This window comes from Somniosus microcephalus, chromosome 21 (genome assembly GCF_052327205.1).
Source record: "Somniosus microcephalus isolate GS21.2 chromosome 21, FLI_Smic_1.0, whole genome shotgun sequence".
In the NCBI taxonomy this organism is placed as follows: Eukaryota; Metazoa; Chordata; class Chondrichthyes; order Squaliformes; family Somniosidae; genus Somniosus; species Somniosus microcephalus.
Window position 1 is genome coordinate 50,527,339 of NC_141007.1, and position 18,940 is coordinate 50,546,278.

The 18,940-nt window shown below is 41.4% G+C and overlaps 1 protein-coding gene across 2 annotated transcripts in view; it reads left to right on the forward strand.

Annotated features, from left to right (window-relative positions):
• The window catches only part of fasn (fatty acid synthase), a 92,366-nt gene extending 78,620 nt beyond the window's left edge, over positions 1-13,746 (forward strand). For both annotated transcript variants that reach the window (XM_085963589.1, XM_085963590.1), the window contains exons 34-43: positions 325-476; positions 1,275-1,366; positions 2,194-2,345; positions 4,169-4,414; positions 6,228-6,416; positions 6,927-7,151; positions 8,003-8,223; positions 9,151-9,249; positions 10,349-10,600; positions 11,867-13,746. In XM_085963589.1, coding sequence (XP_085819715.1) covers positions 325-476; positions 1,275-1,366; positions 2,194-2,345; positions 4,169-4,414; positions 6,228-6,416; positions 6,927-7,151; positions 8,003-8,223; positions 9,151-9,249; positions 10,349-10,600; positions 11,867-12,004 — 1,766 coding nt within the window. In that variant the 3' untranslated portion in view covers positions 12,005-13,746. The remainder of the gene's footprint in view (positions 1-324; positions 477-1,274; positions 1,367-2,193; positions 2,346-4,168; positions 4,415-6,227; positions 6,417-6,926; positions 7,152-8,002; positions 8,224-9,150; positions 9,250-10,348; positions 10,601-11,866) is intronic.
• The last annotated feature ends 5,194 nt before the right edge of the window (positions 13,747-18,940 follow it).

An 18,940-nucleotide genomic window follows, 5' to 3' on the forward strand; every position in this document is an offset into this window, starting at 1 on the left:
CCTGACCATCTTAGATTAATACCGTGCATCATGTTTCAGAATGGGTTGACTATTGTCCCATATTGTAACTGTGTAAAGTCCCTTCTCCCATTGGACACACAATTTGTTGTCGTTAACGGCAAATTGAATTTGGTACTCCTCCATGTAGTCAGCTGAATGGGAACTTTAAACTCTTTTAAGCTCTGTCACCCAAGAACTTTGGGGAAATAGTTGAAATTTGACTGTACTGCAATTATTAGCAGTTGTTGAATGGGGTTTATTTAATGTCTGCGCTGCCTCTGACAGATTGTTTGTAACTGAAGGATATTTCCTGCTCCGTTACAGGGTACCAGGCTAAGCGGGTACGTGAGTGGAGGGAAATGGGCAAAGAAATCCTCATTTCCACCAGTGATGTTTGTTCTTTAGAGGGCACACAACGTCTCATTGCAGAGGCCTCTGCTCTTGGCTCTGTGGGTGGCATCTTCCACCTGGCCATGGTGAGTTCAGAATACAGCGCTGTGCTAATATTAAAACCGGTCACTGTTACGTCCGTTAATAAGACTTGCTTCCAGGAATTAGGTCCCATGGACACAGCGGGCCTGAGTTTATATTTATGTTTTTCTTTTGGCCACAGATGATGCTTGTGCTGGCTTTTTCATGCACTGCATTATTACAGTGAGTAGTAATATTTTCCACCCTCTGCTACCATGGATGTGAATATTTGCACCACTGTGACCATCCAAAGTGAGTATATTGGATGTGATCAGAGTACGGTGTCATGTGAAGGTGCTTCCTGTATGGTTTCCACTTTCAGTTGGATTTATCTGTAATGAGAGGAGAAAAAAATCCCGGAAGTGAAATCCAGTTCCCTCATGTCTTGCCACCCCACAAAATGTTTTCAAAAGCACTTTACAAACTTTTACATTCGCCAAAGGTTAGCCACTTACCTTATTCCATGATTGAGGTGGCTATTTCTTTCAAGAGTAGCGCTAAATATCACTGCTGCAAATTTCCCTACATACTACAATCTAGTTTAGAATATTTAAACCTAGCTACTGTACCTATAAGGAATGTGGCCACTCTACACGGACACAGGGTCCTACTTGGGAACAACTTCTGAAGTGAATCCTGCTCTTTCAAATTCCAATACTTGCATTTGAATTCAGATCAGATTGATTAAGCTCTGTAATCTCTGTTGGTGACTAGATTGTTCACATGGTAGCACACTGCCCTGTTAACCCATGAGACCTGCCTTCAAATTTGCTGGAATCTCATTTAAGTATTTTTTTCTACAGGTTTTAAAAGATGCCATGTTGGAGAACCTGACTCCTGACCTCTTCAAGGACGTTAATCAGCCCAAGTACAATGGCACAATTAACTTGGACAGGCAAGTAAACTGTGAAGATCTTTGGAATACAAGTCAAATTATTACAGCAGCTTTTAAAAAAAAAAAAATTTAAAAAAAATCAGTTCATCATTGAAAACAAGTTTGAGTTCCCTTCTGAACATCTGATTGCCTCAGTCAATCCATGTTAACTTCTCATGATCCAATTGGCCCATGAAGATCACGTGAGCCAAACTATTACTGTTCCACCAATTTGATTGGTCGGTAGGATTAATGTGACCTAATGCTTATACATTATATTGTTTTATGATCTAAGAACCATGTGAGCGATAAAGGTGGATACGCACTAGATTTCATTTTTTTCTTTGATGAAGGCAGCTCTTCCCAGCCCTGCTCCTCCCTCAACTTCACCAGGCTCGGACCACAGGTTTCCCCCCCACTCAGGGTACTGGGATGGCTAGTCTTGCATTCCTTGGCCACCATAGTCTATAGAACTTGTCTCAAGTCATCTCTTACAAGCTGCAAAGAGTTACATTTTTTATTTAAGATTTTATCATACCAAAAAATGTAAAATACAAACTATAAGTCAAAAAGAGACAATGACAGCTGTATGATATATAGTATTAGTATTACATATCAATGAATTTGAAAACTTCAGAAAAACTAAATCATTCCAAAACCCATTGTTTATGCAGTGGCATTCATTCTAATCAACAATCCTTCTTAGAGATACTATTGTATGATTTAAATGTACCGAGAGCCTGATTAACATCTGTACTATTTTTAGTGCCTGTTTTATCTTTTAAATTTGATTTTCATGCCAGTTTAATGCAGCCAGTAAGTTTTTTTGTTACAATTCTCTTCTTTAGGGTCAGTAGGGAGAAATGCCCAGCACTGGATTATTTTGTTGCCTTCTCGTCTGTGAGCTGTGGTTACGGTGTTGCTGGCCAGAGTAACTATGGTTTTGCCAATTCTGCCATGGAACGAATCTGTGAGCAGAGATACCGTGATGGACTGGCAGGTACGTGGTATCCAACAGAAGCAAATTCGTCCAACTTTCCTTTTCTGAAATTTTCCTAATTCTGAAAGAAATTGAAGTTACAGTAATTGGTTTAAGATTAGTGCCCTGCCTGATGTATCAAGTATTAAAAATATTGCCCCGGAATTTGCTACCAAAATAACGCCATTATTAACGTGTAAATTGTCCAGCGACTTATGGTGAGGAAGCAATGCCCCGTGAATCGTCGCAGGTTGCTGGATGATTTACGCCACTCCGCCATTCACCTCGCAAAACCCGCAGCTCGTCCTCGACTTCCCCATGAGTTTCATGAAGTTGCTGCATTTGCGCATTAAATGCTCATTAAACTAACTGCAGAAAGTTAGGGTTAGTACTTAACAGTGCAAGTGAGGAGATTTATATTCCTGCAATGCCAATTAACTTCTCCAGCCCAGAAAGGGAACAATTTAATCCATGGAGTCTCATTCCGACATTGTTAGAAATGTTTTAAATTCTAAATTTTTAAGATTTTTCTTTTCTTTTATCTTTTTTTTTCTCTCTCTCTCTCTCTCTCAATCCAATCTTTCTTTCCCTCTATTTCTCTTTCTGTACCTGATTTGATTCACCCTCCTTCTCCGTCATTCCTCTGTTTCTTTCTCAATCCTTAAATCGTATTGGTTAAGGAGATAGACTGTAGGTCCCAGATGCCCCATTGCCCTCGCCGCGCTGGTAACAGCTCACACTTCCAACAACTTACAGGGCAAAAACTTTGAGCTGAAGGGTGAGGGAAGAAGTGTAACTAACAGGGCATGCCGCGAGATGTCCCACTCCAGCAAATTCTGGGCCACTATGTTTTTCCTTCATGACTGATCGTGTGCGATCTCCCCTCTTAGACTCACTCATCACCCCCCCTCAAAAAAAATCCTTACTCTTTTCTATTAAGTTTCAGTAATTCATAGTGTATTATTTATGTTTTTGAAAATGGCAGTTTTCTATCAAACTTTGACATCCAGTCATTAAATATCAATCAGTTTAATGTGAGGCCATGTTATTATTGTGAAGGAATATTACAATCATTCACGTACTATCCAGTTTTCACCCGCTGAAGGGAGGCCTTGGGAGTGAATTACCTCACTGTTTCTGTTGTATTGGCGGTATATAAATGGGGCTGTAACATTTTAGTGGCAAGAAAACTGGGCTGAAGGCAGAACTAAATGAAAAAGAACAAAAATGACAAAAACTCGGGACTCCTCCGTGACTGCTGCATGGTGCATCAGAAGACCCCTTGTCCCTCAAGTCTTCTCTTCTGTGTAATGTAGTCTACCTTTGACACCACCACCTTATCTCCTCCCCTACTTTCCAGGAAAGGGACATTCCCTCAATCCACTGCCATCCTACAACATGACAGCACATCAGCCCTCTTTGCCCCTACAGGAGTGTGCCAATAATCGTCATTTGAGTGAATAAATCAGCAGCAAATAAGTGCATCCTTTCCTGTAATCAAAAAAAAAAAAATGCTGGAAATCTGAAATATAACCTGGAAATGCACAGCAAATGCATTTGTAAATTGAGGGGATAACGTTTCCAACTTTAAACCCTCATTAGAACTCGAACAAAAGCATTTGGGAAGGAAGAGAAATAATGAGTTAAATACCCAAATGAATTTAGGGCATTCAACTGAAAACACTTTAAAGTAATAAAAGCTGGCAGTTCCTTTATAGAAATCACCTCGGCGAGGCAATTGGAAAAGCATAAAAGAATAAATGGTTGTGAAAATATCTAAGGATGTTTGAGCATGTTTCTGTAATTTACAATTTACAAAGACTATCTTCAATCTGTGTCTTTAGGCCTAGCCATACAGTGGGGTGCCATTGGAGATGTGGGTATTATCTTGGAACTCATGGGCGATAACGACACTGTAATCGGTGGAACTCTGCCTCAGAAGATCAACTCCTGTTTAGAGGTTCTGGACCAGTTCCTGAACCAGTCGCATCCAGTTATGTGCAGCTTCGTCCTTGCTCAGAAGAAAATAGCTCTAAAGACCGATGGCAGTGGCCAGCGGGACCTCATCGAGGCTGTTGCCAACATACTTGGTGAGTGAATATTGACGGATTTTAGGTTTTTGTATGATAATGTAGGACCTGTTGCTATTGGTCCTATATTAAGTGGCTAATTTTAACACCACATGGTTTAAAAATAAATACTTACCAAGTGAATGTAGTTCTGTTACTTTGCAAAACAATCTGTGTCTCTCCATGTCATAACTGTGGTTTGCTTACACAACAATACAGCGGATTAAAATGGTTTCTAAAATGAAGGATTGGAGCAGTAGCCTGCAGAACTCATTCAGCATGCAAACAATACAGCAAGAACATTGCTGCTATTTGAATATTGAACAAAGTTACAAATCAAGGAATAGTTACCATCAGTCAGCTGTTTTATATTGCAGAATGTAGGAGACACCTGGATTTCATATCTTCATGATTTAGTTTACAATCGCAATTTTTCAAAAATTCTAAATTATAATAGGCGCCACACTTTTTTTCTTGTCATTTTTCAATTAAAACATTTGTAAATTAAGACAGTACAAAACATTTGTAATGGCTTCCCATGAAGGTTGGTTAGGTATGATCCAACAAGAAGCAATTTTTAAAAAGTGTTCTCACCAGTTTCTCCCTCCTCCTCGTCTCAAAGACACTGGAGGTAAAATTCAACTTTGACCTGGACACAAAATGGGCAGTAGTGGATCAGCTGCCCGTTATAGACCCTGCCTGATTTTCCTTTCCATTCACTTTGGGGGAAATCGGGCCTATATATTTTGGCGGATCCACTGCCGCCTGTTTTGCGCCCAGCAGAAGTTGGAGCCCTGTTGACTCCTTGTTTGTGATATGGTTCCCTGTGCACCAGTTGTGCTCCACAGGCTTTATTAATGTATAAGCCTTTATTATAAGTCTTGGCAGGGCATTGAACTCTGGGGGGAATCACAGCCAAACTCTATCCTTTCCTCACCCAACATCCAAACATACTGGCAGGGTCTTTGGTGAGTGATTAGGAATGACAATCCTGGCTGTTGTTCCTTCCCTAAACCAGTGATGCTGCAACCAGTTGTAGTGCCCCTGTTCTACACCACCCCAGCTAAGATCAACTAACTCAGCACAGACTGCGGATTGATTCTGGGACTTTCCTGCTCTGTACGGCTCGGGTACTTGTTGGATAAACCCACTGACTCATCCGGAGAATCCGACAGGAAGCTTTAAATGTAATTGGTATACATAAACAGAGAGCTTTAGAACAGGGCATTCTATTCATAAGGATAAACTGCAGTGAATATACACTGCTGGTGATCCCATGCATGTTACAGGAAACTTTCGTTTAACCGGAGGTTAAAAGTCCGGAAAGCTCTTATCTACCGGCAAAATTCAGGAGCTGTTTCCTATAAGTTTTTTTACTTCTCGTTGCTTTTTTTCCCCCCAGTCAGGCTCTGCAAGGTCTAGCTGAAGCTGTTGCTTAGCTACAGAGACGCTTTTAAGCTGCAGCCGACTGTTTTGAAGCTGTTGCTAAGCAACAGGGTTTGTTGATTCACACGGAGCTCAAAAGCTCCGTATGTTTTAACATTAGCGCTGGTTTATACGGTGGTTTTGATGGGACGGCACCAACTCGGTCCCGTCAGTGCCGGATACCAGAAAGTTTCCTGTATCTAGCAGTGCTGGTGATCCCATGCATGATAATTTATGTGTTACCTGAGCACTTTGACTTTTAGCAACAGGTTTTTATGGCATTAAGCATTTGGAGCAGAATCTTAGGAAATTGCCCTGGAAATTCTGAAAAATTAATTTGCAGAGCTTATGTATTCAGTTGTCTGGCTTAGTCTCTTGGGCTAAGGTGCTGTTCTTCTTCTCCCCTAAGGTGCACGTGACGTCAATGGTTTGAACCCAGATACAACTCTTGGCGACCTAGGCCTTGATTCGCTGATGGCAGTGGAAGTACGACAAACACTTGAGAGGGATTATGAAATTGTCATGACGATGAGAGAAATCCGACAACTCACCATCAATAAATTACGTGAACTAGTGAACAAATCCGGCAGTACAGGAGGTAGGAATTTAAAAATATTGAACGGTGGTACACTATAACCTCAATTTTTACTGTTCTGGCAAAACTGTGACTATGCGTGCCTGTGGTGTGGGTGTGCCTGTAGCATGGGCGTTGCCAACATTTGCTATATAACACCCAAGCCCTCATTTTGAATAGTTCTACAGGCACAGGAAAGACTTGGCCAGTAACGCACTTGGCTGGGAAACGCAAATTCAGGCAACACGGGGGATGTGTTCAAAAATGAAATATTCCTTGATACTTGGATACTAAAACAACAAATGCTATGACTAACATTTTAGTTTTATGTGAATGGGCTCTACCTTTCTTTGAGAATTTTATTCCTATGTTATTTTATTAAAATATTCACTGTTCTAAATATTGTTAACTTAACCTGTTGCATTTATTGCAGGTTTTTCTTTCAGAAAATTGCAATAATGTTAATCACTAAGAAACGATGCAAATTCATACCACTCGCTCTGGATAATTAATATACTCTTGTCTTTTGTACAGAATCAAAACCCGCACCTCTGACACCAATAGACTCTCAGCTGAAAGATCTGGACCTTGATGTGCTACTTGTCAATCCTGAAGGGTCAACCGTCACCAAACTGAATAACGTAGAGAGTAATGAGCGACCTCTCTTCCTCATCCACCCAATTGAGGGGTCGGTTGAAGCCTTCAAGGCCCTTGCATCCAAAGTCAGCATTCCCTGCTACGGTCTGCAGTGTACACAAGGTACAGGGCTGGGCAAGCCCCTTGTCTAAACATTTTCCATCACAATCAGCTTGGGAATTCTTGGCAACCATTCAACTGAAAACAGCTCATGCAAAAAATGTTCAGATTCTAGCTAGAGTTTCTGCAGCTTTAGCTACAGAAAGATATATTATTATTTTTATGATGATCACTTTGCTTGAATACTGCATTATTGATACTAATTTTTAAAAAAACAAATTGTCAAAATATTGGCTTATGAAAATGGGGTTAAGACCAACCCAACATTAGTAAACACTGGCCTAGATTTTCTGCTTTACCAAAATTGGGGCAGATATTTGCATAGTCTTGGCATGTCCAAGCCTCTACTGGGGAGTCTGCCTGCAGCGGGTGCTGAAATGCTGTGGCAAGCCTGCCGCAGTGTCGCCTTGCCAACAATCACAGTGCAACCAGTAAAATTTTGAATTAAAAAAAAAAAAGAAAAGAATTGGTGTATAGGGGTTTGTGTCATTTAAATGGCCCTTGCACTGCCCGTGACAACGCTAGACACCAGGGACAAACCGGTGTCCCTCTGCTATGGGGTAAATGATAATGTATTTCCCCTTCCTTGCAGACTATTGCAATACACGCACCCACCCATATATGGGTTGCTGTTTTTGAAGGGGGCCAGCAAGAAATTCAGTGGGCAGGAAAGCAACAGAGTGCGATCCCATCAAATTCCCCAGCCCTGCCCGCTCGGTCCCACAGAGGGAGGGCAGAGTGTCGTTTCAGAGAGTCGGGCACATGGCTGACACTATACGTGTAAACTAGACCTGAGTTTAAATACTGTGGATTATTACATTGCATTAACTTTCTCTGTCTGTTTTGTGGTGCAGCTGCCCCTCTGGATAGTATTCCGAACCTGGCTTCCTATTACCTTGGCTGCATTAAGCAGGTCCAGCACGAGGGGCCCTACCGAATTGCGGGTTACTCCTTCGGTGCCTGTGTGGCGTTTGAAATTTGTACACAGCTGCAAGCGCAGGCCAACATGTCCCGTCCTGTTGACTGCCTGATCCTACTTGATGGCTCCCACTCGTATGTGGCTGCGTACACCCAGGTATCTAACTGTCCCCATTATTTTAAGAAGCTACAATGCATCTCTTTTATATCGGCTAATTGTTTTCTATTAAACAGCTTGCAGGTCACTTAACCCAGGTCACTTGATTGCTGGATCTATTCTTTCTCTTCCCCTCCCCCTCTCATTTGTTTTTCCCCGCCTTACTAAAGTGCCTGCTTGTCTGTTGGGTTTCAGTTCTGATGAAGGGTACACGCCTGAATTGGAAGCTAACTGACCTGCTGAGCATTTCCAGCAGTTGCAGTATTTTCCCTTTTACTCTGCAGTGTACCTCTGTTCCTTTGCCCTATTGCTTGCACGTTACGCACTCGGCCTGATTTCCCTTTCCATTGACGGCAATTATAATTTGTTTTTCGGTTGGTCATCGGAGCCTTTAAGTGAAGCACCCCCCCCATGACTGCAGTGGAGCTGATTCTGTCCCTTTTCACATTTCTCTTAAGTGTGCCTGCTTTCAATGCTGTAATTTATGGAAAGCAATAAAAAGGACCAATACGAAAGCAAAATACTGCAGATGCTGGAAATCTGAAGTAAAAATGGAAAACGCTGGAAATACTCAGGCAGCAGCTATGGAGAGAGAAACGAGAGTTGACGGTCCAGGTCGATGGCCTTCTGAACAATTCTGATGATAGGTCATCGACCTGAAACGTTAACTCTGTTTCTCTCTCCACAGATACTGCCTGACCTGCTGAATATTTCCAGTATTTTCTGCTTTTATTTAATAAAGACTATCCCCACACTACTGGGTAAAAGGGACTGCATGGACATGATCAAAAAGTGCTTCCATAATTGACAAGTGCTGTTCTCTTTCTTTGAACCGTCCTGCGAAATTTTTTTAAAAAGTCGACTCTTAAACCCTGCTTATTTTTCCGAGATCAGCACTAATGGACTTCTCTTTCCCTTGATTTCTAGAGTTACAAAGCAAAACTGACAACTGGAAATGATGCTGAAGCAGAAACCAAAGCAATGTGTGCATTTGTTGGGCAGTTCACAAATGCAGAACATAACAAGGTATGGGCTGAGCCTGTTTAGCAGAAAAAAAATCACCGGGAAAATGCGAAATGTTGTCGCTTCTACTCCAACATGTACACAATTTATTTTAATGTCAGTGTAAACGTCCCTGGTATCCCCAGACAATTGTTTTCGAGAGGGTGAGATGGCCCTCACCACACTCCTGTGGGTTGTCACTGAATTTGCTCCCTTCTAGCAATAGAAGGGGCATGATTTCAACCTGAGTATGATGCACTGTGATTTTCCTGCCCTCAATAGCTTGGCTACGGTTTAGCTTCTTCTTTGATGTTGGTAACTTGAAGGCATAACGGAACAAGTCTGCATCCACTGAGTGCCGTACGTTGCTGCTGCACTGAACTGTGCCACCACATTCCCAATATTTAGGGGTGAATTTCCAGAGGGCTTCTCCTGCTCGTCTGCCTTTACTTGGGTGGAAGGGTAATGGAAACCCCAGGAAAATGGTGTGTAAACTGTTTCTTATCCTGAGCTTTTCATGGCTCTTCCACTGAGGTTAGGATGTACGAGCAGGAGAAACCCTACGGAAATCCCCCCCCCCTCAGTCTTTAAATCTATCTCCTTATCCATCTCCTTATCCATCAATCTAACAGATTTATGTTTTGTCAGTGGTAGCAGAGACTCTTAAAGGTGCAACTGGAAGGGACTTTTGGCAGAATTGAAATGAGATTATTACAAACAAATGAAGATTAAAAATGTGAAAATTTTACTTCATTAGAACCAAATCTAGTTGCGTTAAAACACATCAGTAAAACAGGTTCTGCAACACTTAGTGGAAAATATGAAACAGTCTCTCAGCAGCTACATGTCCAGCTCTATCCACAACATAAACAAACCTTCCCCTTTCTAAACATCTCCTAGCATGTTTTAGACCAGGAAGTAAAATCTGTCTGTGTTAGTGACTGTTTGTTTACTTCATTTCTTTGCTTATTCAGCAAATGCTGCAAACAGAGCAATTGTGATCTTATTAAATTTACTGAAATGCAAAAGTATTTTGAGTTCCAGTATTGTTCATTCATATGTTGGGATTTCTGTGCAACAGTCTGTGTGAAATTAACCATTTCCGATCTCTTTCTTTCTGCAGCTCTTTGAGAAGTTGCTGCCACTGGAGAACTTGCAAGCTAGAGTTGATGCAGTTGTTGATATGATCACCACAAACCATAAAAGCATCAACCGTAACACGCTTAGTTTTGCTGCTACCGCTTTCTACTACAAACTTAAAGCAGCAGACGCGTATATCCCTGCGTCTAAATTCGGTGGCAACATCACACTGCTGCGAGCAAAGACCACCCACGAACTTCAAGAGGGTCTGGGTGGAGATTACCAACTCTCTGAGGTGAGCTGTTGTTCTTTTCTTTTGGATATATGCATTTTATTCCCCTCTCATGTTGAATTGCTCTTTTTTATTGGTTTGTAAAAACTTGCCCAGATCCTTGCATCAGCTTCCACTTTCAAATGCATTTGCTACATTTATCTTGTTGGCAGGAGTGAGGAATACAAAATAGAGTTCCCTTGCATGTCAGCTTGGTTACTGCTGCTGAATGCATTGAATGCACAGCTTTTCCTCTGAATATGCACCTACACAACTGCTTTATCGTGTGGCGTACTTGTCATTCCCTTTCCCACGTCAGCCAGCTTGTGGGCTCCCTGAGACTGCCAAGTTATGTTGTGGGTCGGGGGTCTCAAAGACAGAAATGAATTGTCCAAAATGTTTTCCTTTAGCTCATCACTTGAGGGGAAAAGGACAGTGAGGTAGCCCACTGCACTACCCTGTCCCCCTACAAGAAGCCTTTTAAGGATGTGCTATTCCAAACATCCCTGGTCTCTGAAGATCTAAATGCTGATGTCAACTACCATTCATTTGCAAGATTCGCAAGTCCTTTGCAGTTAAAATCTCTTTACAGATGATCTTCTATACCCACATCCCAGAGGGTGATAGTTGGTCAAGCCTTTGTAGAAGCACTGAGCTGATGGCCACTCATGTGAGGTGTGCTTTGTAAATGTAATTTAAAACTCCTGCCTCGTGAGTGAACACTTCCCTTTGGATCATCATCACTCTGACAGCAGAATAACTGCAGTTGACGTGCTTGTTTCAGAGCTGGGGATACGCAAAAGATAGATCTCTCGGTAACATTTACGAACAAGAACTCAAGACAAGCAACACGTTTTATTGTATAGTTGTTAAGTCTTACAAAATGAAAAACCTAAACTTCTAATGTTCTATGAATGCAAAATGCCTTTGCCCAAGTTTCAGGCCCCGCGTTCACTTTTTATGTCAAAATGGCCAGTGTTACACAAAGAGCAAGACCTTTACTGGCAGTTACCCAATCTAATCCAAGGGGGCAATTTTACCCTCACCCTCCCATCGGAAAACTGACGGAATTGTGTGCGACGCTGCTTTTACACCCCGCCCGATTTTACTCTAAGCCAACAGACAGTAATATTGGACGGGATGTAAAACCAGCGTTCCACCTGATTCCTCCCCTCACACCCCTCCACCCTAAGTTTCCCGATGGGTGGGTAGGCTAAAATTACCTCCTATATTTCTGTAGAAAATGAGACGAATTTCATTTTGATTTCCATCATCTTCTTTCACCCCCAGGTTTGTGATGGGCGTGTCTTAATTCACGTAATCGAGGGAGATCACTGGACATTCTTAAAGGGAGCCTCAGTGGATTCAGTTGTCGGCATCATCCACAACACTTTGGCAGAGCCACGAGTTGCTGCTCGGGAGGGCTGAACCAGAAGATTTACACGTTGACCAATCAAACCATGGTTCCTGGCGCGTGCAATAGATTGTACAGCTGTCGAGTCTTTTCTCACACTGAATTTGTTGCAAGAACTGTAATTTTTGTGTGGCTTAGTTGTAGCGCAAAGCAGTAAATATAGTGCTTAATAGAGAAACTGTTAAAAGGGCAAACAGAGAAAACTGACTGACCTATTTCTGAGACATGCATTGTCTATGAGGAAATAGAAACTGATGATGCTGCAGTTTTTAATTTGTCCAGTTGAATAGCTTGTAAAACAACAATGTAATGTGGAACCTACCAATAGCATGATCCATTCCTTTTTTTTTGTCCACGAAAGTAATGTTTATAATTTTTCTCCCAAACTGTAAACTATTTGTGTTTTTGTGTGTGGAATTAAATAAAGGTCAAGTCTTGTTATTTTTAGTATTAAGTTTGGCATTGCAAAAAGGGTCCTAACCAGTTCCGCCTGGAATGATCAGTTGTTAAGTGCCTGGCTCCGAATCAGAAGATCCTGAGTTTTGAGTCCCGGAATCGCATCGGCAGTCCGACTTGCCTGTGGCGATTGGATGAAGCTGCTGGCTGGAACAACACCCGTAAATGAGCATGTCCATTGTGGTGAATGAGAAGTTGGCATCATTATCCTCATGCCATTCCAATCACAGTGCCTGCCAGCAAATGGCAGTTGTAGCAAAACTCGGGCTCTGCTGGCCTTGTAGGCCAGAGGGGAATTTTGGGGAGCAGGATGTTTGGGGGGGCGGGGTATGCTGGCCTAAATATTTTACCAAAACAACCGATGACACCTAGTCATAATTGTAAAATACGACCTGCACAGAGCAGAAACCATGGCCTATTTACATGGAGGTAGCAGAAAACGTCAATGCATGTCAATTATTTCCCCCCCACCCCAACTCATATTTAGCAGATGTTTCTGGTGCACTCTCTAACTAATTCGCAGATTCAACAGAACCTCCTTTGCAAAAACAAAGTCACACAAGGGGATCTCTAATTCAAAACAAGGGACCTAATGGTGTGAGCATTTTACACGGTCAATTCACGATTCTGCATTTTGTAAAAGTGTGTGTACTGCATATGTCACTTTTTCCCCCTGTGGAACTCCCATTAAATTGCTGAAATGATCAGTCCGAATAAGTCGAACATAAAGAGGTACTGCATAAAGATCATTTTTTTTGAGATAATGCACCAATTCCTTTTATGCAGAGGAACGGACATTCACACATTCATGTAAGTGGGCCGATCCTGCTGTTTGAAGTGTCATTAGCAAACGTATGTCAGTGAATTTATTTCATGTATTTTGTGACTTACCATCTTTTCCTTGGTTTTGTAAAACAGCTACTCTGGGCCATATTCATGGCCTGTATTTTATGTTTTAATAAAAATCAATTTCTGGTTTAAAATTCATTTTTATAGAACAGAACAATAATTAAAGGTTTAATTTTTTGGAGTAATTTAAGTTCATTAGATATTTGAAAGGATTACTAGGCTTCTGTCAATTTTTTGACAATGCAGTAATTGTGCCATTTCTCACGAGAACGTAATTAAATTTGACTAACTGAAGCTTAATTGCTATCTGCTGCTCTCACAGCTATCCTGACCACTGTAGTTTACGATCATACAAGACAAATTGTAGTTATAATTTGTATTATTCTATCCAAGGCATTGCAATTTGTAGCATTAAACATCAAATAAAACTTCAAATCACTTTCAATTTAAATTAAGTGGTATACTCTGATTCTGATTTGTTACCGGTTTTATCCAGTGTTTCTAAGTTTCTTCCTCTGATGAGATTTAAATGTGTTGGGACTGTTTTCTGAGCAGTACCACATCTGAACCGCGATGACAAACTTCTTGAATAGCCCTTTTATAAGTTGTAAAATGTCATCTTAACTGCATTGTAGCCTAACCCCGAGCATTTATTACCCTCGCATGATACAATCAGTTAAACAAGATCTAGTGAAATTCCTTGGAGATTTTGACTGAGGGTGTATTGTAATAGAGCCTTTCAACCATTTCATCCTTGTAAACTACTAACAATTGCAACTCTTATCAGTGTCAAAAAGCTTGGCACAGTTGCATTCAGTATTTTCAAGGAAAAGTGCAATTGAAACTATCTGACGGGTTGTCACAGGCTACAGAAGCTTAAAAAAAATAGGTTAAAACTGAATCTAGGCTTCACAGCAGAGGGGTGGGGGAGAAATCCTTCTTGCACTCAGAATCATAAGCCTATTCTTCACAGCATGTTTGATTTTGCACAACTTGTCCATCGAGGAAATCTTGTCCCAGAGACAGGTTTATCAACAAGAAACAATGCGTGAAATCTGCCTGACCAAGAGGATTATATCACTGAGACAGCAAGGAAAGAAAGACTTGCCTTTATATAGCGCCTTTCACGACCACCAGACGTCCCAAAGCGCTTTACAGCCAATGGAGTACTTTTTTCTTGGAAGTTACAGTCACTGTTGTAATGTAGGAACTGCAGCAGCCAATTTGCACACAGCAAGCTCCCACAAACAGCAATGTGATAATGACCAGATAATCAGTTTCAGTGATGTTGAGGAATAAATATTGGCCAGGACACCAGGGATAACTCCTCTTTGAAACAGTTCCATGGGATCTTTTACGTCCACCTGAGAGAACAGAGGCGGCCTCAGTTAAACATCTCATTTGAAAGACGGCACCTCTGACAGTGCAGCACTCCCTCATCACTGCCCTGGAGTGTCAGCCTAGGTTTTTATGCTCAAATCTCTGGAGAGGGACTTAGAACCCACAACCTTCCGACTCCGAGGTGAGAGTGCTACCCACTGAGCCACGGCTGACAGCACGGGAGACACTCTGGCTGCAAGAAATCGTCTTCGGTCTGTTCCAGGAACACTTGTAATGCAGAGAAGTAATCTTAGAAGAAATCATGGTGTAATTTGATGCTTCACATTCTACTAGCAACACTTCAGTCCAATGCACAATTCCACTTCAAAGAGAAGTGAGTGAATTCTAGCAAGCCTTTAGCTAATTTTCATGCTCGCCAGCACTGGGGTAACTTTGACACCACATAGTACAACTAACTAAAATCTATGCTGAAAACAAGATATATTGGGTAAACCATATTTTCCACCAGGTGAAACAATTGCACAATCTCCAGGCACAATCAAAAGCCAGCTGGGCCTCATTGTATATAATTTACTCATCTCCAGCTTCAGATCTCCTTATCACCCCGTATTGACCTGGCTGACTAAAAATAGTTGGAATTCTATTTATAATTATAGAAACAAAACTGATAGTTTTTATTATATTTTCTACTGCAGCTGTCAATGCTGAGGAGAATGTTAGGAATTACGTCTGATTTGTGTTACGGCTTGGACTTTTTGAACATTTTTATTGTGAAACAGCTTAATGGTAGTTTCCATAAGTGGACTGCATCACTTACAGTCTGAAATGTGTATCTTTCACTTTATGCCTTGTAGTGATAAAAATAGGCCATGTCCGACAATGAACCCTGAATACAGTAAATTTCACACCAGAATTTACATAGGGTTTCTGCTGTCTTCAGTTTATTGGATGGCTGGCTCACATGCTAAACTAGATCTAAAACAATAGTTTTTACAGCCAAATAATATATTGAAGCAAAAATACTCAGCATATTTGGATGGGTGACAAACAAATTGAGATTTGGTGATATTGGTTGAGGGAAGAGTGTTGGCCAGTATACTAGGAGATCTCTTTGCTGTTCCTCAAATTACTGTATACCCTTGGATCTTTAATGCCCACTGAAACTGGCAGACAATATTTAATAACACATCTTAAGGACAATAATTTAACAATGCCTTATTCCTTCAATCCTGGACTGAATCAGGGTGTAAAAGAAAAGATAGCCATCCGTGGCTAAGTAAAGTAATTAAGGATAGTATCCGACTAAAAACAAGGGCATATAAGGTAGCCAAATCTAGTGGGAGGATGGAAAATTGGGAAGTCTTTAAAAGACAGCAAAAAATAACTAAAAGATTGATTAAGAAAGGGAAGATAGATTATGAAAGTAAATTAGCAAAAAATATAAAAACAGACAGTAAAAGTTTCTATAGTTATATAAAAAGAAAAAAGGAGGCTAAAGTAAATGTTGGTCCCTTTGAGGATGAGACCGGGAAATTAATGGTGGGAAACATGGAGATGGCAAAAACACTGAACAATTATTTTGTATCAGTCTTTACAGTAGAGGACACTAAGAATATCCCAACACTGGACAAACAGGGGGCTCTAGGGGGGGAGGAACTAAATACGATTAAAATCACTAAGGAAGTGGTACTTGGCAAAATAATGGGACTCAAGGCGGATAAATCCCCTGGACCTGATGGCTTGCATCCTAGGGTCTTGAGGGAAGTAGCGGTAGGGATTGTGGATACATTGGTAATAATTTTCCAAAACTCACTGGACTCAGCAAAGGTCCCGGCAGATTGGAAAACTGCTAATGTAACACCCTTATTTAAAAAGGGTAGTAGGCAGAAGGCTGGAAACTATAGACCTGTTAGCCTAACATCTGTGGTTGGTAAAATGTTAGAGTCCATTATTAAGGAGACAGTAACGGGACATTTGGATAAACATAATTTAATAGGACAAACTCAGCATGGTTTCATGAAGGGGAAGTCATGTTTGACAAATTTGCTGGAGTTTTTTGAGGAAGTAACATACAGGGTGGATAAAGGGGAACCAGTGGACGTAGTGTATTTAGACTTCCAAAAGGCATTTGACAAGGTGCCACACAAAAGATTATTGCTCAAGATAAAAAATCACGGGATTGGGAGTAATATTCTGGCGTGGGTGGAGGATTGGCTCTCTAACAGAAAGCAGAGAGTTGGGATAAATGGTTTGTTCTCAGATTGGCAACCAGTAACTAGTGGTGTTCCGCAGGGGTCAGTGCTGGGTCCCCAACTCCTTACAATCTATATTAACGATTTGGAGGAGGGGACCGAGTGTAACATATCAAAGTTTGCAGATGATACAAAGATGGGACGTAAAGTAGTGAGTGAGGAGGACATAAAAAACCTGCAAAGAGACATAGACAGGCTAAGTAAGTGGGCAGAGATTTGGCAGATGGAATACAATACTGGAAAGTGTGAGGTTATGCACTTTGGCAGGAAAAATCATAGAGCAAGTTATTATCTTAATGGCAAGAAACTGGAAAGTACTGTAGTACAAAGGGATCTGGGGGTCCTGGTGCACGAAACTCAAAAAGTTAGTATGCAGGTGCAGCAAGTGATCAAGAAGGCCAATGGAATGTTGGCTTTTATTGCTAGGGGGATGGAATATAAAAACAGGGAGGTATTGCTGCAGTTGTACAAGGTATTGGTGAGACCACACCTGGAATACTGCATACAGTTTTGGTGTCCATACTTAAGAAAAGACATACTTGCTCTCAAGTCAGTACAAAGAAGGTTCACTCGGTTAATCCCGGGGATGAGGGGGTGGTCATATGAGGAGAGGTTGAGTAGATTGGGACTCTACTCATTGGAGTTCAGAGGAATGAGAGGCGATCTTATTGAAACATATAAGATTGTGAAGGGGCTTGATCGGGTGGATGCGGTGAGAATGTTCCCAATGATGGGTGAAACTAGAACTAGGGGGCATAATCTTAAAATAAGGGGCTGCTCTTTCAAAACTGAGATGAGGAGAAACTTCTTCACTCAGAGGGTGGTAGGTTTGTGGAATTTGCTGCCCCAGAAAGCTGTGGAAGCTACATCATTAAATAAATTTAAAACAGAAATAGATAGTTTCCTAGAAGTAAAGGGAATTAAGGGTTACGGGGAGCGGGCAGGAAATTGGACATGAGTCTAGGTTCAGAATGGTCATGGCCCTGTGGGTAGTGGAGTGGGCCCAGGGGCCGTGTAGCCTGGTTCTGCTCCTACTGTGTTCTAATTCTGTGTTAGATTTCAGGAGATGGTTTTATTCCTGTTCCTGGCTGGGGTGGAGATCGCCTTTACAGAAGGTAAGTACTGTAGAAAATATAGGGACAGAGTGATCTCCTGGAAGAATTTCGATCGCCTAGATGGGTCGGAGAGGAATTTCCCAGATTTTTTTCTCCCAAATTGGCCATTGGGTCTTTATCTGGTTTTTCGCCTCTCCCGGGAGATCACATGGGTTCGGGTGGATGCACAGTGATAGAAGATTTGAGGTTAGGATCAGATCAGCCATGATCTTATTGAATGGTGGAGCAGGCTCGAGGGGCCGATTGGCCTACTCCTGCTCCTATTTCTTATGTTCTTATGTAACTTAGATTTTGCATTCAAGTCCTTGAATGGGAATTAAACCCACACCCTTTTGAGACATGAGTACTGTACTACCAGTTGTGTCAAGCAAGATGTATGGTGTAGTTTGTGGAACAATAGTGAATCTGATCTAAGCTTGAAATTTGTGGATTTTTCACTGAGCACGTTGCATATCTTTTATTTCTTACTACGTATTAGTAAGCAGTTCAAATGATATTCACAAACCAATAAAACTTCAGTCTTGAGTTTTGAATTGCGTGATCCCACCATTCTAACAGGTTTGCAACATACCCATTCCAGTCATTCTATGTAAAATCTCTTACAGAGTAGAAGATGACTATAGCCAGGTACGACTAGAATTTATAAGCAAAGTAGAAGATGACTGTAGTCATGTACTACTGTAATTTATAAGAAGTGGATCATTTATAGTGTTTCTTATGTGCTGAGGAAGAAGTACAGTTTTGTGTTTAGTAGGGCCATGGGACCACTTTTATTTTTTTTAATTCATTTTTACGGGATGTGGGCGTCGCTGGCAAGGCCAGCATTTATTGCTCATCCCTAATAGCCCTTGAGAAGATGGTGGTGAGCCGCCTTCTTGAACTGCTGCAGTCCGTGTGGTGAAGGTACTCCCACAGTGCTGTTAGGGAGGGAGTTCCA